The 26,321-nt window shown below is 41.8% G+C and overlaps 1 protein-coding gene across 7 annotated transcripts in view; it reads right to left on the bottom strand.

Moving 5' to 3' along the window:
- Nucleotides 1-26,321, bottom strand: part of DCLK1 (doublecortin like kinase 1) — a 318,321-nt gene that overhangs the window by 73,932 nt on the left and 218,068 nt on the right. For 5 of the 7 annotated variants that reach the window (XM_044777291.2, XM_070520527.1, XM_044777292.2 and 2 more), the window contains exons 5-6: nucleotides 16,392-16,508; nucleotides 2,149-2,243 (exon numbers count right to left, since the gene is read on the bottom strand). In XM_044777291.2, coding sequence (XP_044633226.1) covers nucleotides 2,149-2,243; nucleotides 16,392-16,508 — 212 coding nt within the window. Of the gene's footprint in view, nucleotides 1-2,148; nucleotides 2,244-3,150; nucleotides 3,343-16,391; nucleotides 16,509-26,321 lie in introns of those variants that run through there. The other 2 variants (XM_044777294.2, XM_014832978.3) reach the window with 2 other exon arrangements.

Below are 26,321 nucleotides of genomic sequence, written 5' to 3' on the forward strand. Positions count from 1 at the left end.
GGAAACTGAACTGTCTCTGAATTATCCACTGCTCTGCTCTGAATAACATGTGCTTAAAAAATGTTTTCAGATGATGATAAATGCTTTGTCTCCCTAAAACAAATGGAATTGTTTTCCCCTCTCAAGTACGGTGCTTGCATTGGTAGTTTAAACGACAAAACGAAGAATCTATAAGAGAAACATCCCTTATAAACATTTCCCAAGTGCTGGCAATGTCAATTTCATAAGCCATCAGCCACACAGCTGCTGGGAGCTGGATGGAAATTTTCTGCCTCAGTTGGACAAAATCATAGTGAAGTAGAGAATACAGAGGGCAGAAGAAGCAAATTCTAGCCTCATTCTGCCAACAAAGGGGCAGTTGAGCAAAGTGCTTTACAGCCCAAAGATGAAGGTCTCATAATAAGCAAGCAGGGCGAGAAGCTCAGATTCGTGGCAAGGATTCTCAGTCTCTCTCATTTAATCTCAACCACTAAGCATGAGCTACATCCTGAATGTGACTTTAATTAGCTCAAATGATGAAGAGGGATTTCTATGCCAGGTGCATTCTCCAAAGTACACACTTCAAAAGTGAGAACGTTCTATGAAAGAGGGCCCTATCCGTGCCATATCCTAATGGCGGCCCCTATGGATGGGGACCTTGTTGGGCAAAACTTACAAGGAAAGAATCACTCCACTACCGCTTCCTCCACTCAAGGACAGACATTTGGGAGAGTAAAGGAATTTGGTCAGTTCTTCTTTTAATAGTTCACTAATGATTGCAGTATTTGAAAATACCAGATTAGACTGTGGCCAAGAAGAAAACCATAGTGACAACATTCAGATGAAACTGGAATAAAATTATTGAGTTTTCTGCATGGAAAGAGCCTCTTTTTTTTTTCCCACTGAGGCCTGGAGAGGATAACAGACATATCTAAGATACCACAGCCATTTAGTGGAGGAGCTGGTGCCAAACCCCAGGCCTCATCAAATAATCTAAACAAGCTAAACCTGCTGCCAGGAGGATAGCGGAGAAAGACAATACAACCTGATAATTGGTGGGTGAGACTGCAAAGGGATTGGGGACTGACTGAGTCCCCTGCCCCCGACAGAGAGTGGTGTGTGAACACAACCTTGGCAAGAGGCTTGAAGAGAGAAGCCTCCATCTTGGATGCAGTTTTGACCGATGGAACTTAGAAGTCTCATTTTAAAACACATAGTAAAAGAAACCAAATTCCAGATGCCAGGCTTTGAGTTCAGAAGCCTCCAGGGAGCCCCTGCTGATTAAAATGTTCGATGAGCCCCATCATAAAGCCTCCTAAAAGCACATACTCCTCCCTCTGCACCTGGGAAATCTGGACAATGAAAGGCCTTCCATTTCCTCCACTGCACCTTCCCCCACCTTCCCTTCCCACTCCTTGTGTTCTTGCCCTGGTATTACCGGAAAAGACGAACAGTACAGGTTGTGAGAGGATAAGAAGAGTAGTTCTTCCATCCTGAAAGAATTGCTAATCCTCACCCCTCGCTTAGCATAGAGAAGCTAACACTGTCTCCAGTAACTGTTTGACTTTGGTCTCCAAGCTCAGTCAACTTCTCCGTTATTACACAAGAAGTTAAAAAATAAAGGCAAGTAGTAATGAAAGAGAAGGTGCTCGTGTGGGTTTCATTCACAAAAGCACATGTCACATGTACCCATTCCTTGTGCCATGGACTCCAAGCCACTCTGGACCACCACTCTATGCCATAAAGCAACTCCTCACCATGGCCCACCTGTCCAACAACGGCACTTTTCCTTTTCTTCTTAAGGAAGGCTGATGATCAGTGATAATGTCTAATAAATCTTGTTACAACTAAGGAAGCTTAGAAAGCAGTGCCAATAAAGTTGTGCATTCAGGACAAAAAGAGTGGGGTATTTAACAGGGAAGCAGCAACTGTTTATTCTTCTCAGAGTTACGATTTGGACAAGTTTACAGAGAAATTAAGAGCCCTGAGTTACAGCAAGTGAAACCACAGCCATAATGTGACCTGCCATTGGTCACCACCTGCCCTTGCCTGATTATTACACTTAGAGTCAAGCAGCCTGATTATGAGAGAGACATTTGCTGGCACCTGTGCCATTCTGCACCACGGCTCAGACCCGTCTTAAACAAAGAGCTTGCTTTATCTCCTTACCCTCTGCTTCCGCAGGCTTCCTGGGCTGGTGGGTGATGGGCTTGGTGATTTGCCCGAGCGCGGAGTAGAGAGCTGACTACCAGGAGTTCCATTAACTAGAAGAACAAAGAATCACAGAGAGAAAAAAATGGCATGTTAAAGAACTTTCACGACAAATAATCTCTCCAGAAAAACAAACAACTGTGGAGGGACATTTGCTAAAATTCCAGACAGCTTTTCATCTGTAGTCCTGAAAAAAAGCTTTGGGGAATAACCTTCTTTAGAAATTCACTGTTTTGTTAATCCTGTGTTTAACAGAGCAGCAGCTTACATAAAGATTTTTTAAAATGTACTTTACACAACTTTCCTGATGAATTTATTAATGATGCCTTTAATGGCACCAATAGAGATTTGAGGCACGTGATTGAGGTCCTGAGACATTTTCAATGGATTCACCCTTAATTTTTTGGTTTAGCTTCCCAGTACCGCATAGTAGGAGTAAATATTAGCATAGCTCACAAGTGATATTCCCCGTGTCTTGTTAAAAAGATCATTGTCCTCACTTCTAGAAGTTCCTGCATTCACTTGTGCCCTGTACATCCCCCTAGCCTAACTCTGAAGGACCTGCCGTAAACAGGACAAAGTAATTGGTGCAGACACTCAGGAACTCCTCACAATCTGTCTGTGCTGCTACTCTAAAGAAAAGCTGCTCTTTAATAGGTTTAAATCACTGGAATTCTACCCGACTCTCCAGACTTTTACACAAGATTATCACTAAACGGAATCAAAGCCACACAGCTCAAGTAAGCAATTCTTTTGTCTGAGTAACAACATCGAACACTTAAAGACATGACTTGATAAAGACATATAAGATCACCATTATTTTACCTGTAAAAATGACAACATTTTTATATGTTTTACATCCACAGTCAGTGAAGTAGAATTAGCAATGAGACACACACATTCTCAAGGATGCATAAGAAACATTTTCCACGAGGGAGAGCCATAATGGATTGAACTTACCTTCTATGAGTTCTAACATGGACACAGTCTTAGTGTTAAACCTGACAATAGCAAGAGGCGAAATCCCTTCTGAGCACTAAGCCAAGGACCCGCAGAAACGGGAAGCGTTTGGATTAGCTAAGGATGGCTAAGGCTGCTCCCAGAGCAGGCTGAATGAGATGCAGGATTCACCAGCAGATGCCTTCTCTGCGTAAGGCTGACGTCTTCTAAGCAGCAGTGGGAGGTGCGGGTTCTGTCTTAGGCTACATCAAAGTTGTCAATTAAGCCTCATGCCAACTCGGAGCCACTGCAACCCCCACCAGACACCACTAACTCCCGGAAGCCCAAGCCCTTTCAGTACTTTGCACTGAATCATAATGAAGTGCCTCTGGGGGCAAGAGACCCAGTGACTCATCTGAAAATCAAAATGACAATAACTCTTGCAAAGCCTGGTGACTACCGGGGAATAAGTACACCCTCACAAAATTCAGTGGCAAGGTACAGCGTTTATTGCTTTTCCACACACAACATTTGCACAAAAACTGAGGGCCCATGAAAGTGGGAAGCTCCTTGTTCTGTCACCTTTTTCAAAGATCTTCAAAAAATGTCACATAACCCATACTGCACTAATTTGTAATTTTGCCTCTCAAACGTATTTGGTGATTCCTTCTAAAAAAAAAACAGCAACAACTATTTTTTGGCAGATTCAAGTAGGAAGCACTGTGAATGCTTTAGTTCGCTTGCATTCTACAGTCCTGTCTTTGCTGAATGAGCTTGATGCTCAGGCCTCTTGATACTGAACTTCCCAGCCAGTGGCCTGTATGGGAAGGGCTCTGAAATAGGCAAGAACTGTGGGCAGAGGCAGAATCTACAACTAATACGGCAAGAGGTTCCCTACGAGTTGACTGGAACACAATTTTTATGAATGTAACATTTTCTTTGCCCACTTTTATTCTGCCTTATGTCTTTACACCACACATAAAGGCTACACAGATTGGGAAAAAATGAGCAAATGGGGAAGCAAACACTGTATTAACATTTTTTACTTTGGGGACTCTAATCTTATCAAGCCAATGGAAAATAAAGAAAAAGAGAAAGTGGACTCCCAGGAAAACAGTCTTAGGAATACCTTGCTTAAAAAAGCAAAACAAAACAACAAAAAGCCTGCATTTAGTAAGTTCTCGTTATGTGTGCATCTCAGTTTGCTGGAGTTATTTTCTATGGACCAGTTAATGCACTTAAACTTACATACATATATTTAACACGCAAACACACATATGTGCATACACACACACTCGCATATTATCTCATTTAACACTCACAATAACTCTGTGAGGGAGGAAGTATTATTTTATAGATGAGGAAACTGAGGCATGAAGATGATAAGCAACTTAACCAGCAAATGCGGGGCAGAGCCCAAAATCTAACCTAGGTAATGGAAACCTGTAGTCTTTACTGCCTTCCCTTCCCTTGCCAGCCTTCTAGCCTGTAGGGAAATCAGATAACTAAACTAGTAATCACAATAAAGTATTTAGAGAGGGGAAGTATTGGGTTTTGCTATTGGAATTCTAACAACTTATGGGGTCAAGGTTGGCCTCCATCCTACAGAGAGGTTAAGAGGTAATGGAGCCAGAACCTAAGCATTAGTAGGAGTTCTCTAGGTGAAACAGGGAAGGGCACAATGAAGGAAAAGTATTTCAGGTTGAGGGGACCAGCTGTTTCATGGCTGGGCACGGAGGAGGGAGCAAGTGTGGTGCTATGAAGAGACCTAAGTAAGTTAGCGTAGCAGATAAGTGGAGTTGGAGAGAAAGAGCCTTATGAATGAGGATGGAGAGTAGACAGGGGTTGCATAATGCAGGGCTTCAAAATTCATGTTAAGGAGTCTGGTTTTTATCCAAAGGGCAATGATAAAGCTATTGAATGATTTTAAGCAGGAACTAGGGGATCAGATTTGCATTTTAAAAAGCTCTCAAGAGCTCTTGTTCTGTCAAGAATGGATTAGAGAACAATAATGTGTGCAAGGATATCCCTTAGGAGAATGTCTAGGGAAGAAAGAGGGTGGCACATGTAAGGGTCCTGTGGTCAGAGAGATAGAGTAGCTGAGTCTAGGGTGGTGCAGTGGGGGCGGAGGTCAATGGAAACATTCCAGAGAGATTTAAGAGAGAAAACCATAGGAAGTGGCAACTGATTGTTTGAAGAGGATTACGGCTAGCAAGAGAGCAGGCTTGGAAGGACATAGAGAGTTGGGCCATGTTAAACTGAAGCATCTTATGTGACATCAATTCTGCAATGTCTGTGCCCTGATACATCTAACCAGTAAAAAAAAAAAGAAAAAGACAAAAAATTCTGCATTGTAGGTTGGTGTAATTTTTCCTGTTTTAGATGAGGAAACTGAGGTTCAAAAAAGTAACTTTCCCAAAGTCAAACAGCCTGAAGGTGGCAGAACCAGAAAGGGATCTCACTTATGTCTTATTCAAAGAACTGCATGCTTTTCCCATGAGTGGCCTGTCCTGGCACCTCAGGACATGTCCAGGACTCTTGTCTTCTGTCTACAGTCCTTAGACAGCTAGGTTTCTCTATCACTGGGGCACTCTGGCCTGTCTCCTTTATTTAAAGCCACCGGGCTCAAGGCTTCCACTTGTGTTGCCATCTCTGGAAAAATAAAGCTCAAGTGCCAGACAAGTCATCTACATTCAAACATTTTTGGAACATAACCTGCTTGAAAGTTGGCAATGGCTGGTATTCTTAGGATCAGAGTTCTGTTCAGACTCTTCCACTTGGCCAACTGAAAAGCATTAGTGACTTCTTAAAATGGTTCTCGACTTCCAGAAAACATCACACACCTTATTGTTGAATCACTGCTGGAATAAAGAATTATATTTCATAAGTAAGTTTGATACGTATTGAGTTCAGTTGTTTTTTATCCTGTAATACCAGAAGTCCCTCAGAGCCAATAAAAAGGGCCTTGTCACTTATTTAACAGAACTTATTAAAATTCAACTGACAAATGGTATTACTTTACAGAGGCCTTTATTAAACAATTCTTTATCTTGAAGGAGGAAAATTCAACTTAACATGGTTGTTGTTAAGTGGCCAAGCAGATCTAACCATTAATTATTTCAATCTGAATTCATTAAACTCTGAATACTAAAGTACTTTCAGATCCACTGCCTTATATCTAGTTCTGATTTCCTTTGCTCAGATCTGTCTGGGTACATTTTCCTTAAATCCTGCATGCCTTGCTCTGCTTATTACCTCCTGAATGAGAAGCGCTACGCTTAGGCTGGATTATTCACAGATTCCATGATGATCAATTATATAATTGGCCCCCAAAGGGCTGTGGAAGAACTCTGCGGAGCTTGCTCCTTTCATCCCTAATCCACACCCCTCTCTTTTTCAACTCTCCATCACCTAAGCCTGTCAGGGACACAACAGCATGAATCGGTCACAGCACATAGCCCCTCATGAAGGATCCAGTCTCATCTTTTCCTTCATCATTTTAGATGGATGATCCTACTATATTTACTCATTGCAGGCTGAATTCAGGGTTCTATAATCAACCAGTCAGTACACACAGTGTACACTCACTATGCGCCTGACTCTGTCCATTGGTCCCTGTGTCCCAAAAGCTTATAACTGAATATGAAGGTTACCAAAACATTCTAGAGTTTGGAACTACTAATTTATTGCTCCTTTTAGCTGACTTTAGTCTCATGTGTGCATGTTAATTTAGCAACCCCTTTGTGAAGATATAGGGTTTCTTCTCAAGAGTCTCAGACATCAAGTGAAAGCTAACAAATGTCCCAAACTGATACTGAAATCAGAGGAATCTCCAAGTAAGATGATCTAATTGCCAGGTGAGCGACTTTTTGGACGTGAAAATCCACCTTGCCATTTCCCAATTTTCTTTCTGCACCGAAGGTGACTAGTCCATTTGTGATGCTCCACCACAGGGATGAGAGGAGGGAACGTGTCTGCATGTATCTGGGTGTCCATTTGTGTGTCCAGGGGCTGCCGATTCAGGCATGTTGCTGAGGAGATCTAGCTGCTGGCCTTAGACTTTCCCTCACTCCCTGATCATGGAGGAAGCTTTAAATACCGTACGGTCTCTTTTCTCAGCCCTTGGCCATTGCTTGCTACATTATTGAGAAGCGAAAGAAAGAAAGAAAAAGCAAATGGAGTCAACTGAAGCAAAGAGAAAAAAACAGGCAACTTTCTAATCGGGGGGCACTCTTGGGAAAAGATGTTTTGTCCTAATTCTATCTTCATAGGTGCTCACCTCAGAGGTGAGGTGGAACCCTGATTTTCTCCATTTGTCTACGTTCTCTTCTTAACCTGAGACAATGGGTCAAATTCAAAGGGACTATCTACTGAGAATAATGGGAAATGGGGAGGTCAATGGAAAAGTGAGGCTGGAGAAAGGGATATGGCTCTATGCGCTAATTTTTAAATAAATATTTACAAAAAGCCCTTGAACCTCAGAAAACCTAGGCAACTTGAACAGATCCCAGTATTTCTCAATTCACTTATCTGGTCAACATTTACCCAGAGTTACCATGAACTTGGAAGTACTGTAGATTGTGTAAAGAACTCCTGCTCTCAGAAACCTTGCAGCCTAGTAGGGAGATACAACATGTCACCTGTAGACTGAGAGCCAAGTCAATTGTCACGGGATTGTAGAGGTGGGGAAGACCCTCAACAGTGAGGTGATCAGGGAATGTTTCACAGAGGACAGCTAGGTTGAATTGGATGTGCGTGCTTTAGAGAGCTGAAGTGACAGAGGAAGGATTCTAGGCCAAGTGATAACAGTACAGGTACAAGGTGGACAAGCACAAGGGGTATCTGGTGGAAATCTCAATTAGTTTATAGGATGTAGGACAAGTCCAGAGGAGATAGAAGATATGGCTGGAAAGGAAGACTGTGGCCAAAGCAAGACAGTTCTCCATCTGAGAATAAAGGGTTCAGATTTCATTTGGCAGACAATAAGCAATGGCAACAAGTCGGACATCAGTGTGCAGGGCAGATGCAAGGAGCAGAGGACAAAGGCAGGGAGGAGACCAGCTAGCAAGCAGTTTCTGTAGCCTGTGAGAAACCAGAGTCCTAGGACAGCATTGAAAGGAGGAACCAGGACGACTGGTAACAAACTGAGTGTGGAAGGGGAGGGGAAAAAAGAGTCAAAAATGATTTCTAGGTAAAAGGAAACAGATTAATTCAAGAATAAAATAGGATCATCTCGAGTTCTTTGATTTACAACTGTGAAAATGTGTCAGCTGGGATCCCAGAACAGGCCGTGGTTATTACAAGGGAATGAGGTGCTTAGGGCACCAAGGATTATGGTGGTTGGGGGCCCTGGGACTGATGGCCTCTGCAGACCCCTGGTCCCCAGTGGGTGCTCTGCCCCCACCCAACCAGGTATTGCAGGACCGTCTCCCCTCAGAGTTAAGCCTGGGAGTTAGCCCTAAAGCAGTCCCAGCATGACCCCCAAGGACAACATGCCCAGAGAATGATCCACTAGTGTCTGGTCTTGCCCCGTGAAATGGATCTTTCACAGGTCACCAGTGGTATCCTCACTGCCAAATCCTATAACCTCCTTTCAGTTTTCAGGCTACTTGGCTTCCTAACATAGAACATTTCTGGCCTCTTTCTCTATCTCAAAACTTTCTGTCTTCTGTCACTGCCTTCTCATCATTCTCTTGCCTCTTCTGATGTACTCTGATTATTGCACATGCTCCCCATGTTCCCCTTTTCATCCTTACTTTACAAATCTCTTGTTGGGTTGTTGGGGGAACTATCTTACATGTCTATTATTTAAGTTACTACTATATGCCAGGATCTCCCAAATACCCATTGGCAGCTCAAATCTGACTTAAACACAGTTACATATTCCTAATTGCCTGCTGATGTTTCTGAAGCATCTCACATTCCACACGTCCAAAGTGGAACTCATTCCCTACCGCTCCTCCTCAACTGACAAACCTGCTCCTCATCTCTGATTCCTCCCTCTTCCTTCGGCCACATATCCAGTTAAATTCCTGGTTTCATTTCTCTTTTGAAGTCTCCCCCATTCCCAACATTGCTGCTTAAATTCTGTCCTGACGGTTTCTTTCCAGGATGACTGAGTGGCCTCATGGAGCCTTCCCGGCCCTTCCTTGACCCCTCATATGTAACCATCCTCTCTAACATCACACTGTTGTTTCTAAAATTCAAATAAAAATCAAATCATGGCCTTACTAAAAATCTCCTTTCACCCCCTAACACCAACAACAAAATCAGGCCTTCATGGCCCTGTGCAATCTGACCACAACCAACAGAGCCGCTACCATCTTCTCCAGCTCTTTCCTAGTATCTCTCCCTCATTTTCACTGGACTAGCAAGTGTTCCTTAAATATTCCATACAACACTTTCATGCCTTTGTGCCTTAGCTCACACTGTTTTCTCAGGTGGTCACACCACCCTGGTCCTTCTTATCCTGGCAGGGTCCTTCAAGTCCCAATTTATAAGTCCTTTTCTCTTGGAAGCTTTTTCTGATCTCATTAATGTGATTTAACCCCTTCATCCTCTGGGCTGTCATAGTACTTACTACACTATTATAGTAAGTAGTATATATGTTTGTCTCTTTGAAGAACTTGAAGACAAGAACTGTGGCTTAATCATCTTTGTATCCTTGGGACCTAATACATGCCTGGAACACAGTAGATGCTCAGGAAATATTTATTTAATTAACATGGGGGATTAACAGTGAGGAGTTTATAAAAGCAGTTGACATGAGGTGCTGCCTCCACATAGACAGTGGGTCAAGACAATGGTTCAAAGTTTTGAAGAGCATCTGTGGAGATGTGGAGGGTGAGCACTAGGAGGGAAGTGATGGGCGCAAGGCAAGAGAATGGAAGGAGGATTGAGCTTTACATGCAGGACAAATTCTAAAAACACAAGGGATTAATCATCAGCCCCCATGATTTTCTTGGTGCATCATGTTTTCAACAATTCCCTTGGAACCCCAAAGCAGAAAAGATCCTCCATAGAATGTATAAGGCTGAAATCTCCATACTAGAGGAAAAAATTGAGCTAAAAATTAATAGCTAGCAATCTGCCTTTGAAGATGTTTGATATAAATAAAAATATTGAAAAATTGGAGTGGTAAGATGATTAAAATTCTCTTCACTTCCCCAGCTTTGATTTTTGTCTTATCTGCATATGTTGCATAAAATATTTTATATAACTATAAAGAAGTAAAATTTGAATAGCATAAATAAAAAGACTTCAGGATTTCCAGAGTCACATACAAGTAAGTTTTAAGCCAGGGAGTATAGAATGGTGCTTCAGTCATGGTAGAAAGTCATTAACTAAGGCATCCATCTTTTCTTCTTTCGAATGTTCACTCTTGCATATCAGCATTGCTGGTCCATGATGGGTTCTCAATGAACACTGAATGAGTGAATGGTTGTTGCCAGGAGTGTTTCTACCATAGACTATAAACTTCCAGAGAGCAAGAAAGTGCATCAGCTCATACTTGAATGGATGGGTGGAAGGCAACCCATGGGGATTCAGTTATGTTTGCCATGGCTTCTACAGACAGAGATTCTAAACAGAGGTTGTCGTGCTACGAGGAAAGATGTGTCATCCATCTAAATGCTAATAAAAACTCTAAAACAAACAAAAGACCCCAAAATTCTTCTAAGGGATCCAAGAAGAGGTCAAAATTTTGAAATCTGTACATTTTAAGGAGGATTGCAACAATGAAAATTCAAGATAGATAAATATATTTTTCTTATACTTTTAATACTCAGAAAACAATATAAAGCAAAACTAAACTTTACCCATTCTTACAGAAATTGAATTAGTGTATATTATACTCTTATCTTGGGAGATACTTTGTTATAACTTCCCTGTGCAGATAAAGGAATTTTACTATTAAACTGTACACCTTATGAGACATCTGTGTTCCAAAGGCAGACACACATGAACAAAGATTCAACCCATATTAAAGACTTTTTATGATGCTCTCATATATTCTTGTTTCTTTAAGAAGCAACTAAAAATCATTTTTCCAATTCCCTAGTGAAAACCACATTCAATGTCTCAGCACACAATAGTCTACGGTCTCATTATTCTTCTTGTGTATTACTAAGGCTTCTGGTTTCTTTTTTCTAGCTACAACTCCCTCCTTTGGACTCTTTCCGTTATGGAGACTAATAACAATTCAACAGGTACGTGAATTATGTTATCTGTAAATTATGTAGGGGGCTTGACATGTATGCTTCTTGAGAGTGGGGGCTGTTTCTTTCATCTCTGCATTATTAGCGCCCAGCAAATGCCTGACCTTGGCAGGCCCGTGCTTGATATTTCTGAATGTGTAAATGAACACCTTATGTTAATAAATCACCTCTAACTGCTTTTAGTCCCAAGAAGAGGAACGGGTAAGGGACAAAGAGAAGATTTATAGAAGATTCTCCTTCTTGTTCTAACACCGGCTTACACAGGCAAGTTTCTGTCTGACACTGACAAACATCATGAAGCTGGGTTGACTCATTTCACCTCCTGGGACGCTGGTGCCTGGGACTAATCCTTAGGCTTCTGCTGCAAGGTGTAATGATGTTGTAAATTGCAATCTTAAACCAGGTATTGTATTAGTTGTTTCCCGGAGATCAAAACTTTAATAAGCAGAGGTGAAGAAACAGATATCAAGGATTGTGTTTCTGGAGCACTGGAAGCCCCAGGTGCCAGCCCTGAGCTGCCACTAGTAACTCTGTGAGACTGGGCAAAGAGTTCCCCCCAGCCGAGCCTCTGCTTCCTCATTTCTGAAAACAGACTATATTATTTATACCTTGTCTTGCTTGTTGTTGGGAAAATCAAAAAAGATCAAAAAGATAAAAGTCCTATGTAAACTCTGATGTTTCATTTAAATATAAGTTAACAATATTACCCTGAACAGCAGCATGGCTCAAAAACTGAGCAAATCTTAATTTTATACCATGCTCCAATCTCTGCATAAGGTAGAAGGATGAATACTGGAAGTAGAAACTAAAAAAGTGAAGTAAAACCATTTCAAACTTTAATATTTTAGGGGGGGAAAACAAAGATTCTTTAACGTTAAAAAGTTAGGTTCATAGTGGTGACTGAGTTTGGGGCAACATCAATGCTTGAGAGGTATGAAAGTAAAATTATTCACATTCCAGTCTTTATGATTTATGAAAAACACTAAACAGGCTATTTGAAGAAAATGGTGATACAATCGATAGAGAGATAATTCACTGCTCCTTTCTACTGGTTTCAAGAGCCATACTTGAGTAGAGACAGGAGTCTGGGCTAGTGTGGTGGAGGGACCTGAGGGAGGGTCTCCCTTTGACATCCAACAGCTACACTTCAAAATGGAAATATCACTGTACTTCCTAAACCCTGGGCTTAGGTCCCAGGGAAAGGGAGGGGTCTTGGATCACTGGCATCATCCACATATTTGCAACTGGATACTGCTGCTCTGTAAACCATCTCTAAATTAGAATCATCCACCAGAAGGTGGTAAGATCTGGTAGCAAGTCAGAATCAAGAGACAAGGCATTACATATTATAAGTTGTATATAACCGAGAAATGCTTGTATGGCATATCTTCTAGATCAAAATGCAGGAAGTTTAACATTTTATATGCATAAACGGTCATATTAAACAATACATGATCACTGCCATTTAATTAATTTTGACCTAGAAGTTAAAGACACCTTGAATGAAATGTTAATTTTTGAAGAACATAGTGATTTTAGAATAGATTGGGATTCCACTTTCTTTATGGAAATGATACTACCTGGCATGGCTTACCTATCACAGATTCTAAGTTGGCTCTGGTTAAATAAACCAGGTTTCAACTAGAGTTGAAAAAGGCTTTTGGGAAAGAACAGAAAATAAAAACAGTTGCTTGAAGCAATCTATTGATTTTGAGGTATGTGTCCTACCAGCTTAAACTTCTAAAAGGAATAGTTCCAAATGTTGGCAGTAACAAATACAAACATATTTAATACATTTGCCTGTCTGCTTTTTTGAGTTTCTAAAATTACTCTTGGTAAATAATCTATTCATCTACAAGGTTATAATTAAATATATTATACTTATAAGAATTATATAATCTTAGAGATGCTGAATAGTGACTACGTTACCAGTTAATTCTAAAGTGAAATAATTTCCTGTATTCATAATTATCATTTTAAGATTAGATTCATGATTCTTTTGTATGTGTGACTCAAATTTTATATTCTTTTTTGGAGTAGAACAGGCTCTTCACTATTTACAGGTTATTTCTGAGTTGCAAAAATTCTCTCTCCATGTTTTCCTCCTTTATTCACCTGTGCAGTCTTAGCTGCCACCTCAGACAGACAGAAAGTGTGGGGACACTTCTTGCATCTGTAATGGAAACCTTAGCAGGAGACGGTCACTGCTCCAAATCTCAAGATTCTACTCTTTGACACGTGCATGATAATCTGACCCATCCTCTACCTTCCTTGACTTATGGGGACAAAAAGAAAAAAGAAAAGAAAAGAAATTCCCAAACCCAGGATCATCTAACTGCCTAGAGCTCTTAAAAACAAAACCTGTTAAAAACAACAACAAAAAGTTAATAGTGATAGTGCATACTGAGTCTCTTGAAATACCTATTCTGTAAAAGATGCAAGAATTTGGCTAATCACCCACCCATTATTAGATGTTTACCTGCATTACACCTGATATTTTAAAATTCATGGTATATACATGGTATATAAGAGGAAGAAGAGAGGAAAGATAAGTAACATTTGTCAATGTCAAAGTTGGTTTGGATTGGGGACTAATTTTGTTTTTTAATATTGATGTTTTTTAGTAGTATTAATAATGTTTCAGTTAAAGTGGATGTTTTTCTTCTTCATATCCTTCCATAATTGTACTAAATAGCCAACATTTTAGGGGAAACAGGCTGGCTAGGCCCTCCTTCTCCCTTTCTGCCCCATGGGAATTCATCCTACAGCCCAGGCTTTCTCAGAGAAAATGAGGAATGTTCTTTGGTCAAGGCTGAAAATCTTCCAAAGGGCTCAGTTTTAACCTGTCAGCTGGCTAATGAACAAGTTAAGGTCTCCCAGGGGAATTTGAAAGCAGCAATTCCAGCATCAGTCTGTCACTTTGTGGAGGTCCCTATCTCTGCATGTAGGTGGTGTCTCTCTTAAAGGGAGAGACTTTCCCCAATATCAGTTTCCAGGGAAGGGATGATCTTGGCAGAAATTCTCTCTTCTCCCAGGTAACTCGTTCTCTGAAGGCATGCCACTGTAAGGAAGTAGTAAAGGTAGCTGGTGTCTGGTACTCTCCTTTGCTCATGGCTCTCCTGGCCTACACTTCAAGGTATCTAGGGGTCTGCTCTTGGGTTGCAAGGATTAAAGATGGACATTACCACTTGGAGGCAAGCAGGGAGGTAGAAAAGAAGTCAACTCTGTCATGCCAATAAATGAAGATGAGCAAGTCATATCTTTTCACCCCAGATTATCCGGAGTCAAATGACTTCTCGTATTTATTTCTCTTTTGTTACCTGTAATTCAGTGGCTCTCAAACTTCTGTGAGCATCAGAATCACCTGGAGGGCTTGTGAAAACCCAGATTGCTGGGATCTAGCTCCAGAGTTTCAGATTCAGCGGGTCTGGGGAAGGACTCAAGACTCTGCATTTCTAACATGCTCTGGTGATAGTGATACTTCTGGTCCAGGAACCACACTTTGGGAACCACTTCCTTAACCCACTGTTTCTCTGAATGTGGCCCATAGACTATCTGATCAGAATTGCCTAGAATACTTGGTAAAACACAAGTTTATGGTCTTAGTCAAAATCAAGGCGGGGAGGGAGGTGGTCAGGATGACAAACTTTATCAAGTTCCCAAATGACTCTCATGCACTTTAAATTTTGAGTCTCACTACCTTACCCTTTAGCAAAGTTTTATTTTGGTGTTCTACCCAATATGGGTGAGCTATGTGGTATCAAGGGAGGAGTTCTTAGCCCACCTCTAAACTAGGCAGGGTGAATAAGCTGCATCTCAAGTACCAGTAGTGTTCTGAGACTTATTCCCTTACTGGTTACGAAGTAGGCCATGCTGTGGGAAGGGGGCAGTGGTAGCCCCTGTTGCCACCCTCAGAGTGAATATCAAAGAAGAAGAAGGTCTGTGGAGACCTATCCAGGGAAGAGCAGGAATGAGTAAAGCTCAAGGGGAAGGTGTCTCTTAGAGAACCCAGTTGGGCTGGGGCTCCACTATCCAGCCTACAAAAGTTCCTTCTTCCAAGACTCACTTTGGAGGTTTCAGTTTTACTTTATATTAGGAAAAACAGATTATAGCACCTCTGTTTTTAAATGTGGAGGTGATAATTGATACAGTAGTGTAACAGCTGGCCAGTGGTGCTGGAGGCAGGCCTTGCAGCCCAGTCTAGGGATCTGTTCATATCCCTCTGGGCCCACACTGGTGAGTACAAGAAGGCCTGTGTGTAGGCCCTAAAGATCTCTGTCCCTACTTATAAGAGGTTCTTTGTCTTCATGAAATCAGGTGACAATCACTTTGATGTATGTATCATTTAGTAATTCCCATTCAACAATTTATATCCATTAATAAATAATTCCCTTCAATAGTGAAATAGACCTTACACCTGAGACCAAAAAAACCCCACCCAAAACCACCTTCTAACTGACTCATGATAGTTTTAAGACCAAAGAAGGAAAAGGCAGGGCTGAGAGGGTCATCTTGTAAGCACACATCCTGCTCCCACATGAGCACTAGAGCCCCTGAAAGCCAGGACGCAGGCCCAGAGTCAGTGCAGCTCTCCCGGCCCCAGGCTCTTGCTCTCACTGCTTTCAGCTCTGCAGCCACGTGGGGGCCAGAGCAGAACGTGTGTTAAAACAACAGTTCAGCAAATACACTGGCAACTCTTCAAAGCCAGTCCCAAGTAGAATAAACGCTTTAACAGAGACTTTTGGAACTGGGGGGCCTTAGCCTGAAAAATTAAATTGTGTGGTAGAATGACACAAGTCAGTCATGTCTATTTGTGGGCAAATCTGGATTTCTTGAGTCTTCACTAAGTTAGTTTTCCTGAGCTCAATGTTTTTTCTTACAGCCAACATGCTAGACTTCAGTGAATCTGTTCCACCACTCTAACATGTTCTAAAATTATAAACCGGAGTCTACACTATCTTGAAACCTCATGCTCTGGCTTCACATACCCTCCGCTCATCATACATCAGAACAAGGCAGCTTCTTCAGCCTCCTCTGCTGCTTTACCTGAGCTGGTTGATGCAGGGGATTTGCTGCGCCTGGAAGGTCCTGGGCTCTTGGTGGTGCTCCTGCGGGATGATGAAGCTATTTTGGTGTAAGAAGTAGACTTCACCACTCGACATTCTGAGGAAAGAACAACAGCCACACATCATTAGAAGGTCATGGCACACACCATTCGAAATGTACAATAAACCTGGAAATAGAAATACATGGCCATCCTCAGTCATACCGCCTTCCTGCCAGCCCAGTGCTCATCCGTAACAAAGGAACCAAGAAAACAACCAGAAAGGGTACAGTGAGTGTCTTAGACATCAAATTAGATAAATAACACTCCAAAGCCTTCTAGTTTAGCTCCTTTACAGTAATATTTTGGATAGATTGGGAGTAAGAGGCTGGTAAAGAAGTGCTTTTGTTGGGGTTTCTCTCCACCTACCCCTTGAGTTATTTGCGTATATGTGTCCCTTTTGGGATAAATTTTTCTTTCTTCCAAGTAAAATGTTAGAGGAAAGGTTGACCTCATAAACCAAGACATGCGGTGATGGAAGATTCTACTCATCATGAAAGATTCCACCCATCAAGTCCGGGTTTATTATTCTTGGGAGACCTCATAGTGATTGATAGCTGTGGGTCTTTACTATGTGTGGGAAATGACAGCATTTGTGCAGAAGAAGTAAAATTGGTGGAGAGGTGACTTTACCTGGCTACAAGGGCACAGTGTGAGCCTGTGCACCACCATATGATGGTCTCTAAAATGGTTCCTGGCCTGCTGTAGAATATTCTACTGCAGGGATATACCATAATTTGCTTAACCAAATTCCTACTGTTGGACATTTAACTTATGTTCAATATTTCATTATTATAAACACTTACTCAATAACACCCTTGTAAATGAGTATGCAGTTATCTGAGTGTTTCTTTAGGATAGATTTAGTTCTTAGCACTTAAATTTAGTTTCTGGCAACTGGAAACCATGGACACATTGTAGGTGCTCAAAAATGTTTGCTGAACGAAGTGAGATTGGTAGGTCTAAAGAGAAGCTGCTTTTGAAAAGCCTTTGACAACTGCCCTCCAGCCTGGTGGACCCAAACCGTATCTTCATCAGAGTCTGAGAGTGGTTGTTCAACTGACCCCTCCCTGAGGGTAGGTATTATCTATTCAGGAAATCTCTGCTAATTTCTAAACAAATATCGGACTTCACTGCTTTAAGTCTGAATAGTTTTATTGCAAATAAACTTGTCTGTTCTTTTCCCATGTATTTATTAGCCATTGGTATTTCTTCTTTTGCAATTATTTACTCAGGTCTATTCGCCATTTGCAGCTGGGATGTTCTTTTTCTATTGGTTTGTAAGAATGCATTCTAGATTAAATTTTTATCCCCTTGTCTATCATGTTAGAAATATTTATCTTTTTAGGCAGTTGTTGAAAAATATTAGCCTTTTAAATGCGGTATTCTTTTTAAGTACAGTAGTTTAAAATTGAAGCCTAATCTATTAACTTTTCCATTATGCATTTTTTTTTTACCATTTTAGAGTTTAGTAACAAAGAAATAATAATAATTTCAGATCTAATTCTGATGCCCGACTTTGTGAAATTCTTCTTCCCTATCCTTGCAATTTCTAATTTTCTAAGCTCAAAACATCTTTCCATGATATATTCCGAAAGGCTTTATATAAGCATCTTTTCTTATTTTTTCCAAATCTACACAGTAGTTCATATTGTTTAGTAAAAAAGGAATGTAAGTGTATATGAAACATAAATGTTGCAAGACTAGAAATAAGAGGTAATGGGAGTGTCTCCTGGAAGCCTGATGAATTGATCTGTTGGGGGAAAAAAGAAGAAGGAAATTCTGTCTTGAGATATTAGTATTTGTGGCTTCATAGCCAAAAGCAGGGAGAAAATGAACCAGGGCACCACCGAGCCTGCCCAGGCTTCCCCGATAGTTATTTGGGTCACTGTTGGGTGTTCTGGCCTTCCTCAGGTGGTCCTGCAAGAGATTTCCATTTCTTAAAGAAAAAGGAAAAAAATCTACGCATGTGGACATATGAGCAAAAATTAAAAGATAGATGTAAGCAAGAAATATAACATCACAACATCAGAAGATATGATAGGAACCACAGGACCATTCCCAAGGAGTGCTAGTGCCTGAGGGTGTGTCTGTGCAGGTTTTAATTTGCAAAACAGATCTTTGGAACACGCGAAGGGACATCCAATTAGCTCAAGGCTCTGTCCACACAACATCCTGGAGTTTGTTCTAGCCTTTGGACGTGGGCCTAGACTTTTGGAAGTATATTAGCAACCAAATTGGATTGCTGTATTGTTGCCGATCCATTGGTATGCTTCCAATTAAATTCTTATCGAGTACCCACTATGTGCCAAGTACCAAGCACTGCAGGCAAGATGGAGAACAAAGTTTTGGAACTCGAGACACTTACCACCTAGGAATGGAGTATAGAGTCTTTTAACCAGCAAAAGCTCTTTTCTGCTAATTTTTATTTCACGGACCTCACGTTTGAAAAATGTTGGTTTATGAAACAAATTGCTTTAAGTAATAATATGTTTCTCATTTTAAGACAAAATCATGACTATAATGAGGGAAGGATGACGAGGACTTTTTGTCCCAGGTCAGGAACGTTTAGAGGTCACATAAATTTAAAATGATAATTTTAAAAATTCAGTATCTAGTTAGAAGGAATGAAGAGCTAAAATAGAAAGCTACCAGATGGTGCACATTGGTAATAACACCCATCTGTGAGCCGCAACATGAGTTAAAAAGTTGATTTTAGGGTTTGTCGCATGGTGTTTGCCACATGTGCCAAAATTGCTAGTTATGGCTCCAACTACCAATCAGGGCTCTGGGTCAGCATAAAAGAACAAACCTTACCACACTAGGTTGACATTTTTCCAGCTACCAGAAAGAAACTAGGCATTTTAGTTTGGCAGCTCAATCTTACCAGAGCAAATGTAGGCTCTTGCTATGCTTCTATAGCTTCTCTTGCACTTAGTTCTCACCATATTATTAATCTATCAAAAGTATTCATTTATTACTCTGCCTCCCCACCCCCTACTCCATTGATTAACAACTAGTCCTGGCATATTGAAAAGCATGTAATAGCTGCTCAACAAATATTGACCCAGATTACTATTGATCCTGTTACTACTTATGTGAACTCTTACTAGTCACGAAACTAACCCAATCTCTCATTTTATAGATGAGGAAACTGAATCTCAGAGGGGCAAACTAACTTGCATCAGAACCCAAGTCTCTTGGATTGGTGGCTTCCTTATCATCCCAGGATCTGATGCTGTGGCCTAAAGAGCTGTTCCATTGTGAATAAAGTCTGGAAATTTTCTTTCAGGGCCCATAGTCAGGGGCAGACAAGTGGGTGATGGTGGAAGGTGGGAAGGATGGCAAACAACCAGTTCTCATGTCAACATTAAATTAAAAATTTAAGATACTAAAGGCAATCACTCCATTCTGATATTTTTGACACCCTTGTATTTTAGTGACCAATTCTCCAAGAAAGCTGCATTTCCTCTGGCTGCGGAGATACTGGACAACACAGACACACCTTAAGAAAGATGAGATTGAAGGCTAGTAGGCAGGCCATCTGAAGGAAGCTTCAGGATATAATTTTGCTCGCCACTAAAGATTGCAGCCTACCCAAAGTACAGAAAATCAGATCAAACACGTTCATTGGTTCTCTGGTGACTGAATCTCCCATAGCAAGCAAGCAAGGTTTGATTAAATCGTTGCCTTAGAAAGTCCCCATATTCATAGTTCCGGGAGGGGGAAAGCACCATCTCCATAGTACATTAGCTTTACAGATGTTCTCAAGATTTCGTAAGATAAAAGTTAAAACATTTCCCACCTTCACCCTGGACCCAAACTCAAGAAATGAGTGTTCTGTGATGGACAGATTTAGAGAGACAAGTGAGATGCATATGTATAGAGTGGAGATTGGAGAAGGAATATATTCTTTGGCCATGTTCCCAGTGGCATGAGAATCTCCACTCATGCAGATTCTCCCCTACTCAGACACGGTTGGTAGGCTGAAGTGTTATGGAAGGTGCTAAAGAACAGAAACAGTTACAGAATTTCACTGCAGGCACCAACAGCGCACCTGAGCTCAAACAGCAGGCACAGTCATGTATTCAAGGGGGCCTATTTGTACCTTCTGGAGACTCTTGAACAGGGCAAAGGTGACATCCCCCAAGTGTCTAGACAGCCTTAGTGGCATGCTGTATGCTGCCTAGGGAATACTCTTTATACAGGGGATGATTTTACTCCTTTTTAAAACCAGCAAGAATTAAAACACTCTCAGATAGAGTCCTCTCAACTGGTCTTTACTCTCAATTTAGTTGTTCTGAACTGTTAAGGAGATGGGCAAGTTCATCTAGAAGAATCTATCATGAGCAGTTAGATGCTTTGTGCTTTCTTCCTAATCCTGATTATAAAGACAAGCTTCCTCTTAACTTGGCAAAGGTACAAAGCCTCCAAATGGAACAGTATTCCTCTTGGTGGCTATATGCAAAAGAGAGTCAGGAAGAGCATCCAGTCCTAGAGACTTTTTACAAATATGGCACAAGCCTCAATGACCAAAAGAGAGAACTTGCAATTCTGGCTCTCCAACTCTCCGACAAGTTGCTTTTACGTCTTCATGTTCTCTGAGCTGGAAGGAACCCTCCGAGAATATGGTTGTCAATGGTTACCAAATCAATTCTCTCTCCGATTGATGGATATCCTCTCCTGTCTCCATAAGTGGTTGTCTCCGGTGCCTGGGAGATTCACCACCTTCTGTCTCATGGTTTCTAAGCTTTCACCATCCTGCTTAGCCTCCAGCTTGTCAGCGTGGGTGAGCTGAACAGAGCATCCTGGTATGACTGACGACTAAAGTTTACTTCCTATAGAAACATAATGATTTTCACACTTCACAAGAAGCATTATAGGAAAATCCAAATATAGACTCCTTGCAGAAGGGGTCAGCCTGCATCTTTCCAGTTGCATGTTCCAATGGGAACTGAGGCCCATCCTCTCATTTCTGCACCACCTGGATTCTGAATCAATCCCGACACTACGTGAAACTCCCATCCCTACTGGCTGCAGCGTTTGGAACCAGTGTTACTTTCCTAAGTTGCATATGCAGCATGTCGGGAATAAAGCAGTCAAGAATGAAACACTCTAAAACACAGTTTTAAAAAAATAAAGTATGTAGCAGACTGAGCTGGAAGCAAAGGCACTGATTGGAGTGGCTTAGCTGCAGAATAAAGTCTCAGAAATTGAGATTTTTAAAGTACTTTCTAAAAATATAATGGCGTGTGTCTAAACCTAGCACCTAGACTGGCCCACCACAACTTTCAGAACACCCAGCTACGCACTCCAGATGGCGTGCACGTGTTCCCACATGGTGTGGCTGCTTGCTGTGAAACTAACACAAACCAGCTCCAGAGGCACTTGCTGGCTCAGAGTTGAACCTTTACATAACATCTGCAGAAGGCTTTATGGCACTGGGATTTTCCATACTAACTTCTCCAGAGTCACCATTCAGATCTACTCTTTGGATAGCATGAGTGATTTTCTTCTCCAAATACTTTGCTTTTTCCTAACAGTCAAATAAAAGTTAATTTCCCCTACATAACAGTCGAGAGTTACATGAGGGTCCGCAGTGGGTGAGTGGTTTTGCTCTAGGAGATTGCCTGGTAAGCCAGGTTCCCACTATCTTATTTTCTATCACCCCTGAGTGTTCTCATCCATGTGGTCCCAGCTGGCTCACGGTGCAGGCTTGAGTTTCAGTCCTGGGGGAAAGGAGAAAAAGAGGGAGGCCTCCAGCTACCAGGCAAAAGCTGCTTTGTGTCTTGTTCTACCAGATCTTCATTTCCTGAATCGGATCTGGGTCTTTCTTTCCTCCTACATGTCGACTGCACTGTTTAGTGCCAGTTGCTAGTTGCATCCCTGGTCTCTCTACTGATTAGATGCCAGTAGCACTTCCCCAGTTGTGATGACCAAAAATATCTCCACACATTGCCCACGTCCCCTCTGCAGCATATTGCTCCTGACTGAGAACCACTGTGAGATCTATTCATCAGGCAATGGTTTCCTGAGGGTCCTCAATTAATTCTTAAATTCTTCCTTGAGGATGTTAATGAAGCCATCACCAACCACCTGCCTGGGTCCCTAAACAATGCATTTTGCATATGCTTTCTGTAGGATTGGCCAACATGAATTGCTAGATTCAGGTTTTAATGCATCCACTGTAGTGTGGATGATGTGACTGGCAATGTTGAAGGTCGTCCAACTGTCTGTTAAAATTGGATCAGCATCATTGCTTTACCCATCTCTGACAGCATAAGAAAATGGGGCCTTAAAATGCTGGTGTTTCCTTAGTTTAGAGTTTGAAGGCTGGAGGAGGTCATGCAGACACAGTGTAGAAAAAGAGGACTTAGACGTTGTGCTATGCAAACTGAGTGTTGCAGACTGCCCATAACCAGCTGCACTCACAGTCAAAGGAAAGTCTTTTTCAAAAGGAGAGTCCTTTCCTTTCCAGGTACCACCTCACCTCTGCAATGAAACTTTTGAAACCGATCCCCTATAACAATCAGCCCCAAATGCCCAAGACTTGATTTATGACTGACACCGTCTCTAATTTTCGACCTTGCTTCCAGCTTAGGACCGACCAGAGAAAGCCACATACGCACCCGAACCATTCACATAGTTAGCCCATCACCAGCTTCCCCATGCCAACAATCAGGGCACACCTGAGCCTTCCTCATTCCACTCTAAAGCTTACGAACTCCTCTGCTGGCCTTTGAGTCTCTGCCAGAATGCAAACAATGGTGGTTGACTCCGTTTCTTTAGCAAGCTCACAAAAGCCTTAGCGTGTTTTTATTTGGTTGGTCTTTGTTTATTCCCCCAACATATACAGCTCTCCCTCTTAGCCAACCATAACATGAAGTAGCTGGCTTGAGTTGAGCAGCATGTTGTATGAAGTAGGCTTCCCTTTATCCACCAGAGTTATGACAATAGCCACAAGGGAAAGAAGGTTGACTGAGGAAACAGCAGATGAACATCTCCAATCTCATACTCAGGGCCTACATTCATTGGGCGGATTCATGGGCATTAACGGTGCATATCATCTGAATTGCTATTTCTTTCTCTCTCTCTTTTCCAAAGCTTGTGTATTAATGTTTTGTGGCTGCCATAACAAACTACCACAAACCTGGAGGCTTAACATGACCAAAATGTATTCACTCACAGTTTGAGAGGCCATAAGTCTGAAATCAAGGTGTTGCAGTTGCAGGGCCAAGGAACCTCCCAAGGCTCTAGAGAAGAATCTATTTCTTGCCTCTTCCAGCTTCAGGTGGCTCCAGGCATTCCTTGACTTGTGGCCACATCACTGAGGTGTCTGTCTCCATCTTCACATGGATGTCTCCTCTGCGTGTCTGTGTTATCTCCTTTCGCCTCTCTCTCATGTGGACATTTGTGATGGCATTTCAGGCTCACCTGGATGACCCAAGGTAATCTGCTCACCTCAAGATCCTTAACTTAATCATATCTGCAAAGATGCTTTTTTATCCAAAGATAAGGTGATATTTACAAGTTGACATCTTTGGACATTCGACTTACTACAGCATATGTGACGCAATTTTAGGAGAAGGCTTTTTTTGAGAATTTTTGTCAGGAAATCTGTTGTTACTCTCCTGCTTAAAACCCTCCCATGACTCCTTGTTGCTCTTGGAGAACATCCTTAGCATAGCCTGTAAGGCCCCTGCCTACCTCCTCTCTCTTCCTCCCTTTGGACACATTATTTTAGTTTCTTACATGTGCCAAGTATCTTCCTGCCTCTGGGCATTAGAACACTAATTTCCCTGCACAAAGAACAATTCCTCCCTACTACTACCTCATCTATCTAATTTCTCCTCATACTTCCTTGCTCAGCTTAAATTCATTCGTTTTGCAAATATTTACCAAGTCTCTGCTGTTAGGGTGCCGGGATACAGTAGTAAATCAGAAGACAGGGTCCCTGCTCTCATGGAATTTATTCTTTAGTAGAGAAAATGGCCCTTAAAGAACAAAAACAAGAACAAGAGCTAATTTTATAAGTGCTTTACCAAGAATTAAAAGGATGATATGACAGTGAGTGACTGAGTGGTTTCTCTATATGGGTGATCAAAGAAGGTCTCTGGGAGTAGAGGACATTGATGGTGAGCTCTGAACACAAGAAGGAGCTGGTCATGGGTAGACTAGAGGAAAGAGGAAGGCAGGGGCCAGATCAAGTTAAGATTGGGAAGACCAAGTGAGGGGTTTGGATTTTACTCTAAGCAAGATGGGAAGTTATGGAAGGGGTTTAAGCAAAGGCATTGATGTGATCTCATTCGTGAGTCTAAAAGATCACTCTGGTTGCTGTGTGGAGGGAAGATTTCAGAGAGGCTAATCTAGGCGAGAAAGGGTAGTGGCTCTCAGACCAGGGAGGAGGTAATGGAAATGAACGGAAGAGAATGACTTGGGATATGATGTGGAGATAGAGGCAACAAGGCTTGAGGATGGACTGGATGGGGTTGGGAGTGGACAGGACAATCCCAGTTACATGATCTTTGTTAGGTGTAGTGCAGAGTCCTGCTGAGTGGTCTGTACAATGCAGAGGCTTCATGTGCCAAAGGCAGGAGAGACCAAGAGTCTACTAAGGCCTACGGTCTTCCTTCAGAACAAAGGACAGACCTTCTGGCTCTTTAAAAACGCAGAATCGTTCTCCTTCCCTTAACCTACTGAATCAGAATCACTGGAGGTGGGACCTGGGACATTAAAAAATATCCCCAGCTGATCCCAATGGTGGGGCCCACAGGCCAGAAACCTTTTGCTATTCTCTGGTATACAGATAAGAAAATTACTGAAGGACATCCAGAGGCTCAGAGTTTGAAGTAATTGTTCAATGTGGCATTTGGAACGAAGGATTACACTAACAGTATAAGGAGATAAATTAGGAAGACAAACCAGTCTTGAAAAATCAACAAATATCTGTCCTACTTAGATTTGGTCCCAACTCAAATTTTCAAAAACAACAAACTATCTATATCCCAAGACCCAGCCAAAAGCAGACTTTGGAAGGAGAAAAAGAGTTCACATTTATTAACTCATGACCACCTGGTTTTCATTAGCTAACAAGATGGAAAGGATTTAAAAGATACATAAGAAATAAGAAAGAGATAAATTACCCAAGAATGGAAAGCTAGAAGATGGGTACAAATTTCTCCTAGAGAATAGAAAAGGAAACAAAAGAAGCCAAAAAAGAGCACAGAAGTGTGAATTGAAAAAAATCTGATAGCTCTCTCCTTGGGTAAGGCTCTTTTATGCCCAGCTTTTTCCCACTCATGCAGAAACAAGGATAGGTGTACATCTTTGGTCCAGTGGGTCTAGCTCACTGGGAAAGGTGAGAGTGTAGAGCTTCTGGGCAGCACACAGTTGATGACAGTTGAGAATACCAGGTGTGTCATTTACAAAGGGTAAGCTTTTGTTCTGAATTGTCCTGTGACCCCTTAATGAGATTAGGACTAGTCATAGCTTAGATGACAATGGAGTCCACTCTTCTCCATTAAAACAAAGCTACAGGCTCTGTGCTGTCCAACAGTTTGGGCCATTTTGCTTAGGGGAGTTCTCTAGCACCTTGTGCTGATATGGTCCACAGACCAGCAGTCTCAGCATCACCTGGGAGCTTGCAGAATCTTAGGCCCCACCCGGGACTTAATGAATCAGAATGTTTTACCAACATTCCTGGTGATTTGTATTCAGACTAAAGCTTGAGAAGCACTGCTCTAGAACTCCGGCAGGGCACCATTAGATCAGTGGTTCTGAGCTAAGGGAGGATGTCAGAAAACGACGGATTCCTGGGCCCAGTCCCCAGAGATTCCAATCTCATGGGCCTGGCATCTGCACCTTGAACAAGC

This window comes from Equus asinus, chromosome 11, assembly GCF_041296235.1.
Source record: "Equus asinus isolate D_3611 breed Donkey chromosome 11, EquAss-T2T_v2, whole genome shotgun sequence".
NCBI lineage: Eukaryota > Metazoa > Chordata > Mammalia > Perissodactyla > Equidae > Equus > Equus asinus.